The sequence below is a fragment of the Zingiber officinale genome, chromosome 5B, assembly GCF_018446385.1.
Source record: "Zingiber officinale cultivar Zhangliang chromosome 5B, Zo_v1.1, whole genome shotgun sequence".
Lineage (NCBI taxonomy): Eukaryota > Viridiplantae > Streptophyta > Magnoliopsida > Zingiberales > Zingiberaceae > Zingiber > Zingiber officinale.
The window spans coordinates 129,509,313-129,529,524 of NC_055995.1; the positions used below are offsets into that span (position 1 = coordinate 129,509,313).

General features: G+C 39.9%; 2 protein-coding genes across 2 annotated transcripts; one reads left to right on the plus strand and one right to left on the minus strand.

Moving 5' to 3' along the window:
• The first annotated feature begins 15,446 nt into the window (after positions 1-15,446).
• On the plus strand, positions 15,447-16,521 carry LOC121985982 (protein FANTASTIC FOUR 3-like). Its single transcript, XM_042539733.1, has one exon. It carries the CDS (start codon positions 15,536-15,538, stop codon positions 16,391-16,393), a length of 858 nt encoding a protein of 285 aa, XP_042395667.1. The 5' UTR covers positions 15,447-15,535; the 3' UTR covers positions 16,394-16,521.
• A 135-nt stretch (positions 16,522-16,656) lies between these two features.
• On the minus strand, positions 16,657-19,273 carry LOC121985983. The gene is made up of 4 exons (XM_042539734.1): positions 18,367-19,273; positions 17,471-17,678; positions 17,203-17,332; positions 16,657-17,121 (listed from the first exon to the last, which is right to left on the minus strand). The coding sequence occupies exons 1-4, from the start codon at positions 19,113-19,115 to the stop codon at positions 16,880-16,882; spliced, it is 1,329 nt and encodes a 442-aa protein (XP_042395668.1). The 5' UTR covers positions 19,116-19,273; the 3' UTR covers positions 16,657-16,879.
• Between the last annotated feature and the right edge of the window lie 939 nt (positions 19,274-20,212).

Here is a 20,212-nt window from a genome sequence, read left to right on the forward strand (position 1 = left end):
TTTCGAATTTTGAATTTAGAATTTTAATTTTGAGTTTAATATTAATTTCGAATTTTTAAGTTTGATAATTAATTTTGAATTTTAATTATTTTAGCTCCCCCTGGATCATAGCCTCGATAAGGTCTATTGAGGTAATGTATTTGATCTTTAGGGACCCAATATTGTCCAAGTCCAACTTGATTGATCAGGTTGGATTTGGCAACCCATGCTTGGACCACTTTTCTATTTGGTTTGTTTATTAAGGATAGGTAAGATTTATATTTCTTTTTATATCCTAGTCCAGTTCGATTGTAGATTGCCCTTTGTGTTCCAAGAATCAAGTCAAGATTCTTGGATCCTAAGGAAAATCGTTCTAGGGTAGTTTTTAAATCCTTTACTTGACTTTTCAGATTGGAATTATCTTCCTCAAGTTTTTGGACTTGAGTTGAGGTTCTAGTCTGAACTTGATCAGTTAAGGATTGGTTGTTATGCGTTTCTTTAAGAAGTGTTACCTCCTTTAGAAGTGCTTTAATTCGAATCTTGGACTTTGCTACTTTATGCATTAAATAATTGATTAAACTATATAAACGACTTTTACTTACAGAGGGGTTCGGCCCTTCGGAAACGGATGCGGATCCGTGGCTTCTCTCGGACTCGGCTTCCGATTCGTCCTCACTTCCGGATCCGTTGTTGAAGTCCCGGGCTGTCAAGGCAAGAAAGTTCGTCTGTTCTTGTTCTTCGTCGTCGGATTCCTCGGAAGAAGACTCGTCCCATGTTGCCTTCAATGCCTTCTTTCTTTTGAGTTTCTTTGGATCCTTCTGGTTCGGGCAATTTGCCTTTATGTGACCCTTCTGATTGCACCCGTAGCAGGTCACTTCGAATTTAACCTTCGAGCTTGGCTGGGCTTCCTTAGACTGGATGGCCTTTCTGAGATCCTTCTTGTTGAAGCCCTTCTTTTTGCAGAGCTTCTTAACTAAGTTGACTATCTCGATGGTAAGTTCATCGTCGTCTTCTGAATCTGGTTCTTCTTCTGACTCAGGTTCGGTTCTCCGCTTGATTCTTGATTCGTGAGATCTACCTGTTCCTGCAACCAAAGCAAACCCTTTCTCGGTCGGGCGTGCATTAGTCTGTTCGTGAAGTTCGAATTCTGCAAACAGTTCATCTAATTTAATGGTAGACAAGTCCTTGGAGACCTTGTAGGCATCTACCATGGATGCCCACAAGGTGTTCCTTGGAAAGGCGTTTAGAGAATACCTTATGATGTCGCGATTGTCTACCTTCTGTCCAATCGCATGAAGACCATTGAGCATATCTTGAATTCGGGCATGGAGTTGTGCAGCTGTTTCACCTTCCTGCAATTTGATGTTAAATAATTTATTAAAAATTAAGTCTCTTTTACTTACTTTGGTGTCGGATGTCCCTTCGTGAAGTTCAATTAGCTTCTCCCACAATTCTTTGGCGCTGTTGAAGGGGCCGACGCGGTTGAGTTCTTCCTTTGATAGGCCACACTGGAGGGTGCAGGTTGCCTTTGCATTAGCTTCCACTTTCTTGATCAAGGATGCATCCCAGTCCTCGTACGGTAGTGGTTTGCCGGTGGTGTCAGTTGGCAGTTTGAATCCGGTTTTGACAATCATCCAGACTTCAAAGTGAGTCTGGAGATATGCCTCCATCTGACCTTTCCAGTACCCGAAATCGTCTCCGGTGAATAGTGGAGGGCGGGCAGTACTGTAGCCTTCTTGAAGGGCCATTTCGGTTTTACCTAGAGCGAAAAATAACAACAAAAATGTCCTAGGGCTTGGTCCTGGCTTAGTAGTGCGGTAAGAAAAAAAATGGACCACGAACTCGGGTGGTGTTGCACCAATTCCGAGAAAAACCGATTCGAGCGAAAAAGAATTAGAATATAGCTATGAGGCTAAATTCTAATCGACCCCGAAAAAACATACCACGAAAAATTATTTTGAATGGTGGTTGCACCGATTCAAAATGACCCCGCTCTGATACCAATTGATGGATCGAAAGCGCTAGAGGGGGGGTGAATAGCGCTCGTGGCTAAATTGTACGTTTATCGGAATCGTAAAATACTCGAGTAAAAACGCAGCAGAAATGAAAGAAACACAAGCAGATGAACACAGTGGATTTACTTCGTTCGGAGCCTTGATCGACTCCTACTCGAAGGCCCGCGATCCTTGATCGCTTCCGGTGGGCAACAACTATAACTCGTAAAAAGGTACAATCTGAATTACAATTAAAGCAATAAGTAAACTAATACCGACAACAACAGATCGAAGAGTCTGAGCTTTGGGTTGTCGACGTCGAGTAGTAGCACTTCAAGGTCGTCTCGTAGGCAGCACTTCACAAAAGAAAGCTTAGAAGATTGTTGTTCTTGGCTGCACCTCCGACCCTCTTTTTATATGACATTCCGGGCGCCTGGAGTGTGACGTGGCCAACCAACCAGGATGCTCCACGTGGCGAAGTCGTGCAGGGGATAAAACTTGGTCCCGGGCGCCCGGACCACCTTTTTCCAGCAGGTTCCTCACCTGCAAACAAAGGTTAGTCCGAGCAAAATACCCTGCAAGACAGCGTTAGAATCTGATAAAACATAGTAAAGAATAAACGACAGTCTTCGGACTGTCCGAGTCTGACTTCGGATTTCCTACCGGAAACACTAGGTCGACCCGACGCCTACTGTTCCCTCTACGGGGAACGCGTCCTCACCTACTTCCCTCAGGAGAGATTATCTGATGCCAGTCCGGTCCTCCAGACCGACTGGACTTTCCGCCTAGGGTTACCACCCCCTAGGACCTAGGGTTACCGCCCCCTAGGGTTTTTCTCCACCTAGGGTTACCGCCCCCTAGGACCTAAGGTTACCGCCCCTTAGGGTTTCCCTCCACCTAGGGTTACCGCCCCCTAGGACCTAAGGTTACCACCCCTTAGGGTTTTTCACCTGCCTAACCGCAGCTAGGACTTTCCTGAAACACTCATTCAAACATGTTAGATCACACACTAACTTAACTTTGAATCATTTGTCATTATCAAAACTAAGGTTCGATCGTCGGATGCTTCCTGCACCAACATTGATATCTTCTTTAGCTTGAAGAAGCTCCCCATATAGAAACTCCATCGATGGTTTTCTATCTCCATCTACCAATCGAAGAACTCTTACCAAAGGAGCAAATATTTTCAAACAAAGTGTCACACCATTCCAAAAGCTCATGCTCATCACTACAAAGTAAGCCAATTTTCCTTTGTTTGTTTTTGACCATTTACATTTTTCCTGCATATCACTTATAAACATGGCCCTTAAACTAGCTTTTTTTTCAATCAAACTTTGCAATGTGAGGAAATTTGATACAAATCTGGTACCTTCTGGTCGGACTATGTCTCTCTTCTTCGTGAAATTTCTCATCAATGATAAAGTCTTATGGTGAGCATAGATGAAAAAGGTAAAAGACTTGGATTGCTCAATAACCTTTTTATATCGTGGGAGTTTGCCAATACTTTCAAGCATGAGATTAACCGTGTGAGTTATACATGAACTCCAAAAAATCCTAGGTCGTTTTTCTCTCATCAATTTAGCTGCAGCTATATTGTTGGTGACAGTATCTGTTACAATCTGGATAATATTCTGAGCTCCTACTTGTTCAACACACTTGTCAACATACTAAAAAATAAGTTCAGCTGTATGTCCTCGTCTGAAGACTCCTTAGACTTTAAAAATGTAGTACCCTCCTTGGAATCAACACACAAATTTAAGATGCTTCTTCTTTTTCTATCACTCCATGCATCTGTCATGATCGAGCATCCATTCTTTGCTCATTCTTCTTCATGTTTCTTCAGCAATTGTTTTGTTCTTTCAACTTCGGCTTTCAACAATGCCTCCCTAAGTTGATATTGAGTTGGAGGCTTGAATCCTGGTCCAAATTGACTCACTGTCTCCATTAGTTGCTTGAAGCTATCATTATCAACAACATTGAATGAGATTCCATTTTCATAAACTCATCTCCCAACATATTGTTGAACTTGTTGAGTTCTCTCTTTGAAAAGAGTCTCATTTATATTTTTTTGACGAAGCACTTTACTTCTACCGGAGCCTGCATTTTCTAGAGCAATTGCCGATGCATATCTATCCATGGGGCCAAGTGGAAGAGGTTTTTTAACTCCACCAATCCCTTCAATTTCAAGACCTTCTTCATCTAGAGAAATACCCACCTCTGCTCTATAACTTTGTCCTTCCCTTATTTTGTTCTTCTTTCTATTCCTCCCTTCTAAAATAACCTATTTACACTTATTTTTGTCTTCTTGAGATGCTTTTTGACAACTAAATCACTAAAAAAAAAACACCTGTATAGGAGCGGTTGTTTAGGAGTGGTTTTAATACCGCTCTTGAAACTCGACCAACTAAATCGGTTTGAACTAAACCATTTCTATTGTCTGGCCTTTTAGGAGCAATTATGAAACCACTCTTATTGCATAGCTTTAGTATCGATTCGAAAAAACCGCTACTATAAACCGCTCTTAATGATGCAACTATTAGAAACAATATTAAAATTGCCGATATTAGCTACTTTTAGTAGCGGTTCTGAGTAAAACGTTACTACTAATTATTTCTATTGCTCCAACTTCTAGGAGCAATCTTCAAACCGCTCATATTGGATTCTTGGAATAGAAGCTTGTGTAAAGTGTTATTATAAACCACTTCTATTGCTCTAGTGGTTTAGAATTGGTTTTTAAACTACATCTATTACATTGTTTTGGTGCTGATTTGCATAAACCACTCTTATTGATACACTTTTAGAAACAATATTGAAACTAACAATTTTGGATACTTTTGGCAACCATTCTATGTCTAACATTGCTACTTAACTATTTCTATTAAAATAACTTCTAAGAGCAGTTTACAAACTGCTCACATACATCCGGATACCTTGTACACTCAGTCGGGCACTGGAGTCGGACATGGGAGTTAGGCAGCATAAAATTACTCTCTCAAACTACCTCTATTTCTTATAACAATATCCTAAAATATTCATTTCTTTATTCAATAGAATCACCTTAACCATGTGATCATTGCTAACTTAGAATTTTTATGATCTTTATTTATAGGATAAAAATCAAATTTAAATAATTTTTTTTAATAAAACTTATTAAAAATAAGAAAATTTTAAATTTGATTTTTTATTTTTCAAATTTTAATTTAAAATTTTTTTTAATAAGAGTATTTATATAAAAAATTTGACCATGCACCTAGTATTTAAAAACGATACAAATTATTTAATATTTAATATAGTTATAGATATTTATACATTTATATTATTTTTCTTTTATTCAAATTAAATTAATCATATATGACTAAAAATATTATTTTAATATATAAAACGCAATGCAAACAAAAACAAAAAGGGAGGGGTGTTTTCTTAAAATTTAAAAATATATTATATGACCATTTAATTTTTATTGATGGTTTTATGCTCTTTTCAATTTTCACATAGATGAAAAAATATTTTCTCAAAATTAATTAAAATTACACCGTGTTTTAAATTTATTTAATTTTATAGTATTTTTTATTTGTACATTATATATTATAGGAAACATATAATTTAAATTTTAATTGCATACCGCTTAGAATTGGAATTATCGTAAGTTGGTTGATTTTAATAGTAAATTTTAATTAATTAAAACTTAAGTTTTAATTAACTCTACATCCATTATTCTGCTAGTTATTCTGTCGCGCGACGCCTTGCCAAGCAACCACGGCGTTGCCTTTTCCTTTCTTCCATTCTTCCTCTCCTTCGTGAGTGCACTCGTCGGTCGAAGCCACCACGCAATCATGTCCTGCTACTGTCAGCCACCTTCTCGTCGGCATATGATAGGTTGAGGGTCACCACTCGACATATGCCTTTAAAATTATATTTTTTTAAAAAAAAATGAGAAGGAGACCTATTAAATTGTAATAGTTAAAATATCTCAATATTAATAAGGGTCAAAATTAATTTGCTCCTTATGATTTTTAAGGATCTAACCCTCTATCTACGTGGCAATCATGTATTGGATAAAACAAGTGTCATGGATTGATTATGATTTTAATATTATTTACCATTGGATTAAAGTTAATCCAATGGTTGAATATTGCATCGCTCAAATTAGAAATGCCCTTTCTTTCCTATTTAAATGCACACCTCTTTTCATGGCACGTTTCTTTCTTTCCTACTTAAACACACACGCCTTTTCATCACACACCCCTTTTCATCACATCCAACCCTAATCTCGCATTCTTCTACTGACGCATGCCCCTTTTCATCGCATCTAATCTCACATTCTTCTACAGATACACAATGGTGTTTCAGACGAAGCAGATGGTGCGAAGTCTACTGGCAGCAAGGCGCCTAGGAAGTCAAATCCCGCGACTAGTGGCGTAAAGAAGCCACACCGCTTCTTTCCAGGCACGGTGGTGTTGAGGGAGAGATCCGAAAGTACCAAAATAGCACAGAGTGGCTGATCCGGAAGTTGCTGTTTCGGGACCTGGTGCGTGAGATCGCGTAGGACTTCAAGAGTAGATTCTACAATTCCAACCGCCCTATGAAGCTGAACATCGGCAACTTCCTGCACCAGCCATGCCTCAATGCCACAACCTGCAAGACCTCATTGGTGAGCCTTGCTTTCTCCTTCAAATTTTAACTCAATCACTAGCAATTAATCTTGCTAAAACTATGACTCCACTACTCTATCTCATGCGGGGGAAAAGATCCATGTCCTTGTTGGGTCGGGATCGATAATGCAAGTGATGACATACACGACATTGCAATGGCCGAGGATGAGCTCTTTGATGACCTCTCCGATGACAACATGCAAGCAGGGGAGAAGGAGGCGGTTGAACACAGAATAGGTGAGGGCACTAGAGAGGAGCTTTGAGCTATAGGGAAACAAACTGGAGTCAAAGAGGAAACTACAGTTGGCTGCAACGATTGGGCTACATCTAAGGCAGGTGGCCATTTGGTTCTAGAACAAGAGGGTTGCATCTCTGAAGAATATACAATTAGATTATTTTCTTTAATGAGTTGAAAATTATTTTTACACCTATTGAGCTCTAGTTGAAAATTATTTATACATCTAATGAGTTTTAGAGCTAGAGTGATTTGAATTGTTTCTAAATTTTAATTTTAACAATGTTTTGAAGTACTCTTATACTTATGGCATTTATGTGTGGTTTGAAATTACTCTTAAATTTCAAGAATCAACCTTGTTTCGAAGTGCTCTTATACCCATGATATTTAAGAGTGGTTTGAACTCACTCCTAAATTTTTAGCATCAATAGTGTTTCAAAATTGCTTTTATATATATGGTGTATAGGACGGTTTAAAATTGTTCTTATATATAACGTGTTCTAGAATGGTTTGAACTTTGAACTGTTCCTAAATTTCAAAATTTAATAGCATTTTGATGTGCTCCTATACTTGCATTTAGGAGCAGTTTAAAATCACTCCTTAATGTCTGGCATTAATAGCATTTCAAAATCACTCTTATATCTATGACATACAGAAGTGGTTTAAAATCATTCTAACACCTAAAGAGTTTAAGAGTGATTTGAACTGCTCCTATATTTATAGCTATAGAAGTGGTTTGAAATCGTTGTTATGTGTACAGCGTGTAAGATCGATTTCAAACCGTACCTATAATGTATAATAGGAGCAGTTTTTTAATTTTTACCAACGGTTACAAAATCGCTTCTATAGGATATAGGGGCGGCAATAAGAGGAGCGGTTTTCAAACCGTTGGTAAAAGTGTATGAGTGGTTGAAAACCACTCTTTAAAGTAAAAAAAAATCATCCCTATATGGGTGTTTTTTTTTTTGCAGTTGATACTGTAGGACCGTTGCAGCCGGCTAGGAGGGGGTTGTTGGATAGTCCTATAAAATAAAAAATAAAACAACCCTTCCTCAAACTCTTTAAGCTAACACTTGTATATATAAAGTAAGCCGATAAATTAAAAGCACAAAGAAAAAGCGAGGCACAAGGATTTACTTGGTTACAACCGATGTGGTTGTTAATCCAAGGAAGATTAAGCTCACTAAAAACTCCTTCAGGCCGAGAAGCCTCGTACAGCGTTGAAGCGCAGAAAATAGAAGCTCAACTCTAGATTAAAGCTTACAAGTGTTGGAATTACAATTCAGAGTTCGTTTAAAAAGCTTCTGGACCAAGGCTATATTTATAGCCTTGGTCGGGATGCCCCAAAAGGGTTCCGGGCGCCCTAGGGGGGATAAATTTTATCCCCCAACGACCAGATCGAGTCAAATCTTGATCCTGGTCAAAAGTCTGGTTCGGGCGCCCGGAAGGATTCCGGGCGCCCCGTAGCCCAAAGTCAATGGATGTTGACTTTTTCGTCCGGGACCTTTTCTCTAGTTCAGTCCCGCCTCGGTCCGGTTCTTCTTCTCCGGATCCGTTCACTTGGGTGATCTCTGCCAATCGGAAGAGGGCTCACCCGAACCCAAGTTCCGGTCTTCTCGAGCAGCCTTCCACTCCGGCTTCTCATCCCTCGGAATCGCTGCGTGTTTCCTTCTCGTCCACCAGCGTACTCATCCGTAGTGTTCGTCCCTCGGTCGCACCCCGTGCTGACCTTCTCGCTAGCTGCGTCTCTTGCTCCCCGAGCAATCTTCGACTCCGGCTTTCGTCCCTCGGAACCACCGCACGTTTCCTTCTCGTCCACCGGGGCACTCTTCCGCAGAACCTCGTCCCTCGGACGCACCGCGTACCGTCCTTCTCGCTAGCTGTGTCTTCCGCTCGAGTACCTGTGCTCCTAAACTCCTGCACACTTAGACACAAGGTTAAAACAACACAGGATCTAACTTAACTTGTTGATCACACCAAAACAACCTTGAGGTTCCAACAATCTTCCCCTTTTTGATGTGATCAACCCAAGTTAAGATAGGGTCAAAAATAGATATGAAAAATTAAACAATTTTCAATTTTTCAATAACATGCAACAAGATAGAAAAATTAAATTTCAAAAATTCTAATTTTCAATTTACTACCTCCCCCTAGACTTATACTTTTTCTTCTCCTCTTTGATCACATAAAAATTGGGGTTGCAAGAAAAGTCTAAAGGTTGACACTTAGAAACTTATAAAAATCTATCTCAATGATTTTCAGAAAAAAAAATATTTCCAAGTCAAGGAAAACTTCTAAGTCAAGAATAACTTGTGAAAAATTTCTTAGTTTTCGCTATCAAGAAAAAAATCTTTCTGAAACCAAAACTTTATGCAAGAAAAACTTTAAGAAAATTGATAACATTTAAAAAAAATTCCTATGCATTTATTTATTTTATTCTAATGCTTTTATCAGAAAATTTTAAATTTTCATTTTAATATAGCATAACTTCTTAAATCACACTTTTTCAGATTTAAAGTAAATAATATTAAATATGCAGAAAATTCTTTTGACGAAATATTTGGTAAAAGATCTTTCAAACATGTTTCAAGTTTACAAGATTCATTTGACAAAGTATTTTGTAACTTACAAGACTCTTTTGACAATACTTTTATTTGGCAACATTCTTTCAGCAAAATAATAGGTAAAAAATCTTTCAGCAATTTTTCTGTTTTACAAGATTCGTTTGACAAAAGATTTTTTAATCCGAATTTTTTTTCTAACGATATAAAAAATTCTTTCGGCAATGTGCAAGATTCGTTTGAAAAAATATTTTGTAGTTTGCAGGAATTTTTTAACAAAAATTCTAATTTGCAGAAGTCTATTAATAATAGATTTCTTAATCTAAAAAACTTTTTCGAAGATTCAATTTCTGATTCAAAAAAATCTTCAGGCAATTTTTCGATTGATTGAACCAATTGATCAGAAGTTCGAGTCCATACCTGACTTACCTTTTCGATAGTTGATTCTCCCCCTGTCGAGTTGCTTTCTTCCGAAGTCTCTCCCCCTTCATCGTTGCTCATCCGGGATGGGCTTTCTGTGGCTTCGGGATGGAATTCGACCATTGAGTTTGTTGGGGCTGTCTCGGTAATTTCTTCCGTCTCAGATTCTTCTGATGACGGCACGATGTCTATTGAGGAGACGGCTTCAACCGGTTCTTCGTAGAGCTTTAAGAACTTTTCCTAAAGTTCTTTTGCGCTTTTATACTCGCCAACTCTATTGAGATCTTCATTTGGTATCACGGTTAGAAGATGAAATTCTGCCCGTCCGTTTGCCATCGATTCATTACGTTGTTTGCTGGTCCAGAGGCGTAGATCGACTCTTTCTCCGTTCGTGTTCTTCGCTTCTTCATAACCAAATTTTAATATTAAAGAAATACCAAAGTCTGAGTTAAGGTATACCTCCATTTTTTGCTTCCAAACGGCAAACTCCCCCTCAAATGCAAGTGGGTAGTCGTAGGCTCCGGCCATCACTTCGTTGCTTCGTTTGGCCGTTAGTCCTCCTGAAGCGCCTCGGCTCTGATACCACTTGTAGGACTGTTGCGGTCGGCTAGGAGGGGGTTGTTGGATAGTCTTATAAAATAAAAAACAAAACAACCCTTCCTCAAACTCTTTAAGCTAACACTTGTATATATAAAGTAAGCCGATAAATTAAAAGCATAAAGAAAAAGCAAGGCACAAGGATTTACTTGGTTACAACCGATGTGGTTGTTAATCCAAGGAAGATTAAGCTCACTAAAAACTCCTTCAGGCGGAGAAGCCTCGTACAGTGTTGAAGTGCAGAAAACAGAAGCTCAACTCTAGACTAAAGCTTACAAGCATTGGAATTACAATTTAGAGTTCGTTTAAAAAGCTACTGGACCAAGGCTATATTTATAGCCTTGGTCGGGGCGCCCCGAAGGGGTTCCGGGCGCCCTGGGGGGGATAAACTTTATCCCCCAACGATCAGATCGAGTCAAATCTCGATCCTGGTCAAAATTCTGGTCCGGGCGCCCGGAAGGGTTTCGGGCGCCCCGGAGGGCTCCGGGCGCCTCGGAGCCCAAAGTCAACAGATGCTAACTTTTCATCCGGGACCTCTTCTCTGGTTCAGTCCCACCTCGGTCCGGTTCTTCTTCTCCGGATCTGTTCACTTGGGTGATCTCTGCCAACCGGAAGAGGGCTCACCCGAACCCATGTTCCGGTCTTCTCGAGCAGCCTTCCGCTCCGGCTTCTCGTCCCTCGGAATCGCTGCGTGTTTCCTTCTCATCCACCAGCGTACTCATCCGCAGTCTTCGTCCCTCGGTCGCATCCCGTGCCAACCTTCTCGCTAATTGCGTCTCTTGCTCCCCGAGCAATCTTCCGCTCCGGCTTTCGTCCCTCGGAACCACTGCACGCTTCCTTCTCGTCCACCGGGGTACTCTTCCGCAGCACCTCGTCCCTTGGACGCACCGCGTGTCGTCCTTCTCGCTAGCTGTGTCTTCTGCTCGAGTACCTGTGCTCCTAAGCTCCTGCACACTTAGACACAAGGTTAAAACAACACATGACCTAACTTAACTTGTTGATCACACCAAAACAACCTTGGGGTTCCAATAGATACATTTCCAGGTATATTTCCAATGTGCTCCTTTATCTAGGGATGTAAATAAACCAAACGGTTCTCGAGCTATTCGGAGCTCGATTCGGTAAAAAGCTCGTTCGAGTTCGTTCGTTTATCTTATCGAGCCAAGCTCGAGCTCGACAGTTTTATCGAGCCGAGCTCGAGCTTAAGGGTATTCGGCTTGTGAGCTCGCGAACATGTTCATTTATAGGCTCATGAGCCAAAAAAACGAGTCTTAAAACGAGCCTTAAACCGAGCCAAAAAAATGAGCTCTAAAATGAGCCTTAAACCGAGCCAAAAAAACGAGCTCTAAACGAGCCCGAGCTCGCTTAACGAGTTAGGCTCGTTAACTTTGATAATCAAGCTAATAACGAGCCGAGCTCAAGCCTTGTGATAAAAGCTCGATTCGAGCTCGAGCCCGGATGTAACTTAAACAGGCCGAGTTCGAGCTTAATACTGTTCAGCTCGGTTCGGCTCGTTTACATCCCTACTTTTATCCTATACACTCCCCTTGACATTATTTTTCCACATAACTTGCATTTAATTTTGTCGAGGTTCTTAGGATCAATCAATATCCCAAATTGGCAAACTCTCATCCGATGTCATTTGACTTTCTTCTAAGAATCCTGGATTCGGGTTGAGTGACAGATGCTGTCGAAGATGGATTACTTGTCATTATGATAACAGAGAACCTGAAAAAATTATATATAATAACATACATGATAATAAAATTTAATTATAGTATTATACCATACAATACAAAATAATGAAATATAACATTAACAAGTCTGAAAATATTTTTTTATATATTTTAATCTAATTAATAAAATTTATTAGATATTTGTTTTTTAAAAAATAAATTTTAAATAAAATTTTTATATTTTTAAATCTGTTTTATATATAAATTACTAATATTTATTGGAATTTTTAAAATATTAATTTAATTTTTATATTTTTAAAAGTGATTTATATAAATTAATAATATTTATTAGAATTTTTAAAATTTTAATATAATTTTAATATTTATAAATCTGATTAATATAAATTAATAATATATAAAATTTATAAATATGATTTATATAAATTAATAATATGTATAATAGTTTTTTAAATTTTAAATATTTTTTTTTATATTTTTAAATCTGATAAATAATAATAAATATTATTTATTAGAATTTTTTAAATATAATTTTTTTAAATCTGTTATATAAATTAATATTTAATAATATTTATTAAAAAAATTAAATATATTATTTATATATATAATTAGATTTATATAAATTAATAATGTTTATTAGAATTTTAAATATAATTTTATATATTTAAATTTGTTTTATATAAATTAATAATATTTATTATAAAAAGTTTAAATTTTAAATATATCTAATTGGGATCATAATTTAATTAGGCTTTATGAACCTATTATTGAAATTATCCCAGTTAGGAATTGTTTTAATTTATTAAATCTAAAAAAATACAAAACATAAAAAAATCGTGCTATCGCGCGAACGCCACAGGATGCCACCGGTGCCTCGTGGGAGGCCTTCGGTGCTTCCGGCGAAGTCCGGTGTTGCTTTTAGCGATGCTGGTAGCGTCGCTGAAAGCTTTCGGCGCAGTCGGAAGCATCACGACGCTATCGGCATTGCTGGAAGCAACGTCGGACTTCGCCGGACGCGTTCGGCAATGCTTCCGGTGGCGTCTGACGCCCTGTGATACGTCCGGCGTTGCCGGAGAGTTGTCGCGACAACAAATCATGAGAAACAAAAAAAAAAATTAACAGAAACAAAAAATAAAAATTTACCGGAAGCAAGCCGCGATGAGAGAAGACGAAGAGTCGGCGATGATAAAAGACGAAGCACCTCGACAAATCCGATTTAGTATTAAGAAACCTAAAATATGTCTAAAATACCTAGGCCCGCCGAAGCCCACGATGGCCGCCGAAGCCTGCCGAGGATCGCCTAGGCAGCCCAGCCGCCTAGGTCATCCGCCTGGCTGGTTTCTGGCGCGGTCTACAACCGCACAACGCCTAAGCGGCCGCATAGGGCATTTTTTCAAACACTGGCTCACTGACATCTGCCACCCTACTCTCGCACATACATTCTGGCTATTTTTCATCCATTCCTTGGGACGATGACTGACTTGAGCGTCAGATGGCCTTCACCAGGGACTCCTCCCTGGTCTTTAGGTGCTAACATTTTGTTGGTTCGTCTTCTTATGCGCAGAATCGAAAGAGAAGCTTATTTTGGAAGAAAAGGTCTTCTGACGATTAACCATCCGATTAGTGGCGGATCCAAACAAAAAAAGAAGAGGGTGCTTAAAGAATGGAACTAAAGCTTGTCTTCCTTTTCGTTGCCCCTCGGACTACAACATACTAGTGGAATTTTTCGAGAGTAAGGGGGTGCTCAAGCACACCCCTGCTCCCTCCTAGATCTACCACTGCATCCGATCCATCATACCCAGCACGTCATCTCTATAGGTCACAGATGAGATCAACTATGAATTGTTTCACTATGCTTACTTCATAAATTAGGACATATTTTGTGGCACATGTAGAGATTGTGAAAGATATCATATATGAAAAATATCTTTAATTCTCTCTATCATTTCGTCCCCTTATATTTTAAAAATAACACTTATCCCCTTTGACCAAAGTTAAATGTAATTTTTAAAAGAGATAATTATATCCTTATCTTTTTGATTTTTTTTTGATAATTTTAAAAGAAAAAAATTATATTAAATTTATTGATAATTTACCGTCTACTTCTGTTTCTTTTATTGATATATCAACTAATTCCTAATTAATATTTTTAACATATGTTAATTTACTAATTAAAATCAATATTGTACCTCTAATAATATATAAAGGCTAATAAATAATTATACGAATAAAATAAAATTAAGTAGTTTAAAATGTATATTTTTGTTGTCCCAATTGTGCAGCCTTCAAATACAATGTATAATAATTATTTTCTTTCATTTCCCATAAATTTAAAATTTTATATCCGCCTCTATCCACCATTATATAAGGTTCTGTGAAAATAGGTGAAGACATAATTTTTTTTAGACGAAGGTAAATTTTCTTCATATTCTTTGAGCTCTTTTTCTTTCTCATGCATGCACGCAAGGTTCATATCTCAGTTTATCATTAACTTGGTCGTCGAAGAGGGTAACACTAACACTAACAACACTCAACTATCAAGTTTTGTTTTGTAGGACACCGAGAGCGGATACACCGACAAATTAACATCAATCACAGATTCGAGCGAATGACAAAGTGCATAATCATTTGATGCTTCTATATTTTTTTATCTTTTTATCTATATTTTTCTCTCTATACATATAATCGATCCAACTAATTAATAATTAAATAATCAACCCCGAAGACATATAATTATTTGTCCATGTCAATTCAATATATTTTTTTCCTCTTAATATTATAAAAAAATAATATTAACAACATAAGTAATTAAGTGTTATTTTTAAAATAAGATATTTTTCTCTATATGGTAAAAGATTTTATTATAAATGACTTGTCTAAATTTTATATGCTATTTTATTATATCATATAGAATTACTTCCTTGTGTACTTTTGGCATTTTAATTTTACCGACGCCTTCGTGCTCCGGTCTGGCGTAGACAGTAAGTCCGACATACCACAATTAGAACGCTAAAACGGGAAACCGAAACACGTCGCCGATCGCAAGCCCATGCTTCCATCCTGGTCCACCCTTAACTGACTTGTTTATCGCTACCCACGCTCACCCACCTTCCTGTGATTGCATGAATCCACCTAACTCTCACTCTCACCCATACAAAGGCTCGTAACGACAACCAGTGGGAATACGGGTGTAGATGACTAATAATTATAGAAAAGGAGAAAATAAATGAATTTGCTAATTAAAATTTCCATTTAATTATCCCGATCCATCGCCCATCCTTTTTCCCTTCCCTTCTGCCCTACCGATCGCGCTCTGTCTCCGTTTTCGTTTTCGGTAAGGGGGAATAAAAAGGAGAGCGAAGTAATGGCGCTACAAGGAAATAAAAAGGGGAATTAGAAAGCGATGCTGAACTTGTGTAGGGCAGCGCTTACTTTTCTAAGGCTCTCTGGTATCGATGTCGAAGATGGCCGGCGCAACGATCCTCGCCGCCGATGCCGGAATATTCCCCACGAGTATCTCGACGGGCTCCGAATCGTCGTCGGCGATCTGTTGCAGTCGCCGAATGTGGTAATGTCCTCTGCCGTCAGGAAGCCTCCGCGGGAGAGGGTGGACGCAGGATCCCGCGGCCTCCACGATATCGTCTACGACGAAGGGCTGCGCATGTGCACGGAGGATCTTGGATCGGAGAGCGGCGACGGGAGGATGGAGGCGGAGGAGACCGAGGCGCCGGGATCGAGGAGCGGGACTCTACCATGGCGAGGGTTGAAGGAAGCTAGGAAGAAGCCACGGCCGCGGCCCCCGATCCCGCCGCCGCTTCCCTGGTTGGCTAACGGGCGGACTCGGTTTTTAAGAGCGGTGAGAGAAGGTGGGCGGATCCGGATGACAGAGGTCTTGATCGAGCCGCCGGTGGAGGTCCTCCGCGCCACCCGCGAGGGTGGACGCCTCCGTTTGGATCTCGTAATCCTATCTGAAAGCGAAGAAAAGAGCTTCGCCGGCTGCAAACCGGTTGATGAAGTGCGAAACGGAGTGACAAAAATAGCGGAGGAGGAAGAAGAAGAAGATCAAGAAGATGGCGATGACGACGCAGAAGAAGATGCTAAGACGGAAAAGACTACAGAAGAAGTGGAGGCGGAGGTAAGATCGCCGACGGCGATGGTGGTGATACAGACGAGGAGCGGTGAGGAGCGGAGGTGTCAGGATATGTTGAGCGGTTACGGCGTCCCGACGTGGTGGAATCACCGCAGCTTGATGACAGCGTGAACCGCGCAGGTGCGTCACAACGGCGTCGCACGTGCGTGTGGCGTCACTTTCTTGTTCTTAGTTTGTTTATACTTTATAGCCCCTCTCAGTGTTTCTGGAATAACGGTTCGGTTTTCCAAAAGCGTAGGTCTGGAGGAGGAGGAGGAGGAGGAGGAGGTTAATAATGATCGTCGCAGTTGCCAACATGCGTGGTAAGGGTTCGTAGAAGGTGAAAGGTTATTGATTTTTTTGCAGAAATATTCAGTTTTTATATTTCCAGATATCTTCAAATTGGCAATCCCAATCTTCTTAATAGTGAATTCTTTCTTCACAAAAACATCAATTTTGGCAGCATTTCTTGGAAGCATAGCAATAGTTCTCTATGAGTTATGCCTGCCTTACAATTTTCACACTCCTGCATCTCAGTTCATCGCTCAACAGCATGAATGGAAACCTGTGTCAAAATCTATAGACAAAATAAAAACAGCATCACATATTAATATTAGTCTACCAGATCCCTTTATTAGACGAAGAGGAGTCGATCTTTACAACTTTCGGTTGCTTCTCTTGGTGCCCATCATTGTTTGGATCAGTCTTGGATATTACAATGTCAACCTTCACAATGTGGTGGTCTGAAGTCCCTTTTGACGAAAGGACGCCATAAGAGCCAGGGACAAATTGGTAGGGTGAGTTTGGTGATGCAAGGATGTAATCAACTCTTGTCCCATATTTACATGTCCCTTGCACATCTTCAATTATAATTAGAGAACGCGGCAGTTAGCTTCTAAAACGACAAGAATTTGATCTTAGATCAGTATGTTTTTCTTTACCTTGGCCCTTGACCACTACGACAACTGCTTCACATTCCCCTGCAAAGTTCTTGGCATCCAAGTAATGTTTCCCTGTCAAATACTTCATCACCTCAACTTTTGGTGTTGGCTTCCCCATCTCTTCATAATACTACAGACACCAATTCAAACAACTTCAGATGGATTTTTGTAAGTTGATACACTTATTTACCTTCGCTGCATCTGGTTCATAATTATATTTTTTGATTATTCAATTGATCAAATACGATTCACAAACTAACATCTTTACCTTTACAATATCAGCCCATCTTTCCGAAGAGTAGTCTGTTTCATCAAGAGAATTGAGGCAACCAGCCAAAATGTGAGGCCCTTCAGTTGATCTTAGTATCGTATTTATTTGTTTCATCCTCCAATTCTCATCGAGGTGATCGAGATGGGTGCATAGGAAATTTATATCTCCTGCTTTCGGGACCTCGATTGTGGCTTTCAGCACATTCCTATTACAAGACAAGTTAGCCTTAAAAAATTTGTTTTCTTGGGCCATTTAAAATCTATTTCCTTTCTACTGGGAAACTATAGCGAAATTTTCACTAATTCAGAGTTTGAATATTATCAAAATACCACCGGATTTATTATTTTTATTGTTTTTCCTTGACAATCTTTACAATTTCAACATTATTAAACGACTCACTAGATCTTATAAGGGTTAATTGACTGAGATCTGTTAACTGAAGAGGCAATTCTTTAAATTCCTTAAATTTTAGAATATCGTTGAGTAGATTATCTAAAAGTGTGAAGAGTCAGAGCAAAGTCAAACATGTTTTCTCATTATGATACTCTTGAGACAATCTAGTACAACCAGAAGTAAAATTTTGGTCCAGACAGGGTGAGCTACTTGACCGGTTACTGACGTCAAGAATGTACTTACTGAATGACGTCAGGACTGTTTCCTTTTTTTTCCTTCACAAAATTATTTCCAAAAATTTTAAAATAATCAACAATTTTTTTTACATTTCTTCTTTAGATAAGTTTAATGTTAGCATAAAGATTGGCTCAAGATTTGATCAGATTATGAAGGGGATGTTAATGGATTGCATCGCAATTTGATCAGAGAGCATCAATGGATGAAATTGCTAAGAAACAAGACAAAAAAAGCCCCCTTTTGTAGAAGATGACATAGAGTACCTGAAATCTCTATCATCCAACATTTTCTGCACCTTCCACCGCTTGATCGGCCACTTGGAGAGTATGGCGTCGCCGTATTCCGGTGCCCAGCTCTCGGCGAACACATACTTCATCCCCAGTCCCTCGGCCAGTTCCGACAGCGGCCGCATCCCCTTCTCCTCTTCCGCTTTCACGTTCTGCAGCCCAATTATGTCGGCCCCCACCTCCCTCAGCACATCCAGTATACTCCTGTTGCTCCCACCGCCACGGAAGGAACTCGAACCGCCAGCGGGGCCATCGGAAGCAGGGGCCTTCCCTTTCCACGCGTGGCTTGCGCCCTCGCCCACGGCGGGATTCAGCTGCCGGGAGCTCAGCTTCTTGCTTCTCTCCACGGAGATCTCGTTGTCGGGGAGATTGATGGACACCCTCAGCTTGGCTTTCGCCATGCTCGGCTGCTTTAGTATGCCTCGCGGCCGGTCGTTGGCGGACTTGCAGCGGAGGTCGAGCTCCTCCTGCAACGACGCCGGCACGACCGGCGCCATCGAGAACATGGCGGCGTTGAACGTGGCCAGCCGAATTGGACCTAGCGTCGGCTCGGAGATGTCATGGCGGGACTGATGGGGTCGGCGGCGGCGGAGTGGCCACCGGAGGTTGTAGCAGAGACGGCGGAGCTTTAAAGTTGCCATTTTTAGCATGGAGACGAGGTGATCCGGGCAGGGGAAAGATGGTGGTCCTCTTCCTCTTCCTCTTCCTCTTCCGATCGATGACATGGTCGTCGAAGTAAAGAACGAAGAAATCGAGAAACGGAGTTGGATTTGCTCTGTTTGTTTCACAGTGTGCTTGTAGTTTTTTGGGGAAATGGGCAGCCGCACTCTAGTAAGGTAGAGAAAGACTAGAGATAATCGGAGATCACCCACCTGCCCCCAAAGAGGGAGAGGGTCCCACTCTGGGCCCATCGGCACTGGCAGCTGGACAGATGGTGTTGAGGCCACTTTTCATTTTTCTTTTCAAAGGCAGAAAACAACTGGCTGGCTCAACCACTCCAATAGCCTCCAACCTTGCAATGCATGCAGCCATGGAAATTGCAGCCATGATCCTTCCTAACCTTCTCCTTCTCTTGTATTTCTTTATTGCAGTTACTCACAGTCTTTGGATTAACTTCACACTCTCTTGCAGTTGAACGCCTCATTCAAAGATAGAGAGAGATGAGTAACAATAAAAATGTCAAGGCATGCCTCAGCAGTGGGATCAAAAACTGAGGTTGCAGATTGATTTGGGTTAGTTGTTAACTGGATTTTAATATTGGAATACCTCGACGAATATGACAATCATGACACTCCAAAGCAATCATATCTGACAATAGCAGAGAATCAACATTTCCTTTCCCTTTTCAAAATGCCCACAAACAACTACCGAAAAGAACAACCTAGAGAGAGATAGAAGAGAGAGGAGAGAGAGAGAGGGTAGTGAAGGAAAACAAAAGATGTAAAAGAAGGAAAAAGGGGGAAAGCCTGCAGAAAAGTAGGAAAGGAAACAAGCACCGAAGTTAGTGACAACAGAGCTCAATATCAGCAAGTTATCTAACAAAGCTACGTTCAGAATCCATGATGTTTAGTTTTTATGGCTATAAGATTCCTGCTTACCCAATGTCACCAAGGTTAGTTTTCTTATGCAGGTTTGAGATGTGAGTATCATAAAACTCTCAGCAACATTCTGGCTATTTCTCATGTAGTATGTAGCCATGAGAATTACAGACCTCTGCTATAGAAAGTGAGGACCTAGTTTCAGATGATTGCATAAAACTTTTAAGGTCAGGAACTGATGGGATGTTCTTTAGTTAATGGTTTAAAGAGTTTATGCTTGCTGT

Excerpts from the sequence above, each read along its gene's own strand:
- LOC121985982 (XM_042539733.1), top strand. The coding sequence starts at position 15,536 with ATGCTGAACTTGTGTAGGGCAGCGCTTACTTTTCTAAGGCTCTCTGGT.
- LOC121985983 (XM_042539734.1), bottom strand. The coding sequence starts at position 19,115 with ATGTCATCGATCGGAAGAGGAAGAGGAAGAGGAAGAGGACCACCATCT. Across the intron at positions 17,679-18,366 it reads TTGGATGATAGAGATTTCAG|GAATGTGCTGAAAGCCACAA; the intron begins GTACTCTATGTC and ends GTCTTGTAATAG. Across the intron at positions 17,333-17,470 it reads GATGGGCTGATATTGTAAAG|TATTATGAAGAGATGGGGAA; the intron begins GTAAAGATGTTA and ends TGGTGTCTGTAG.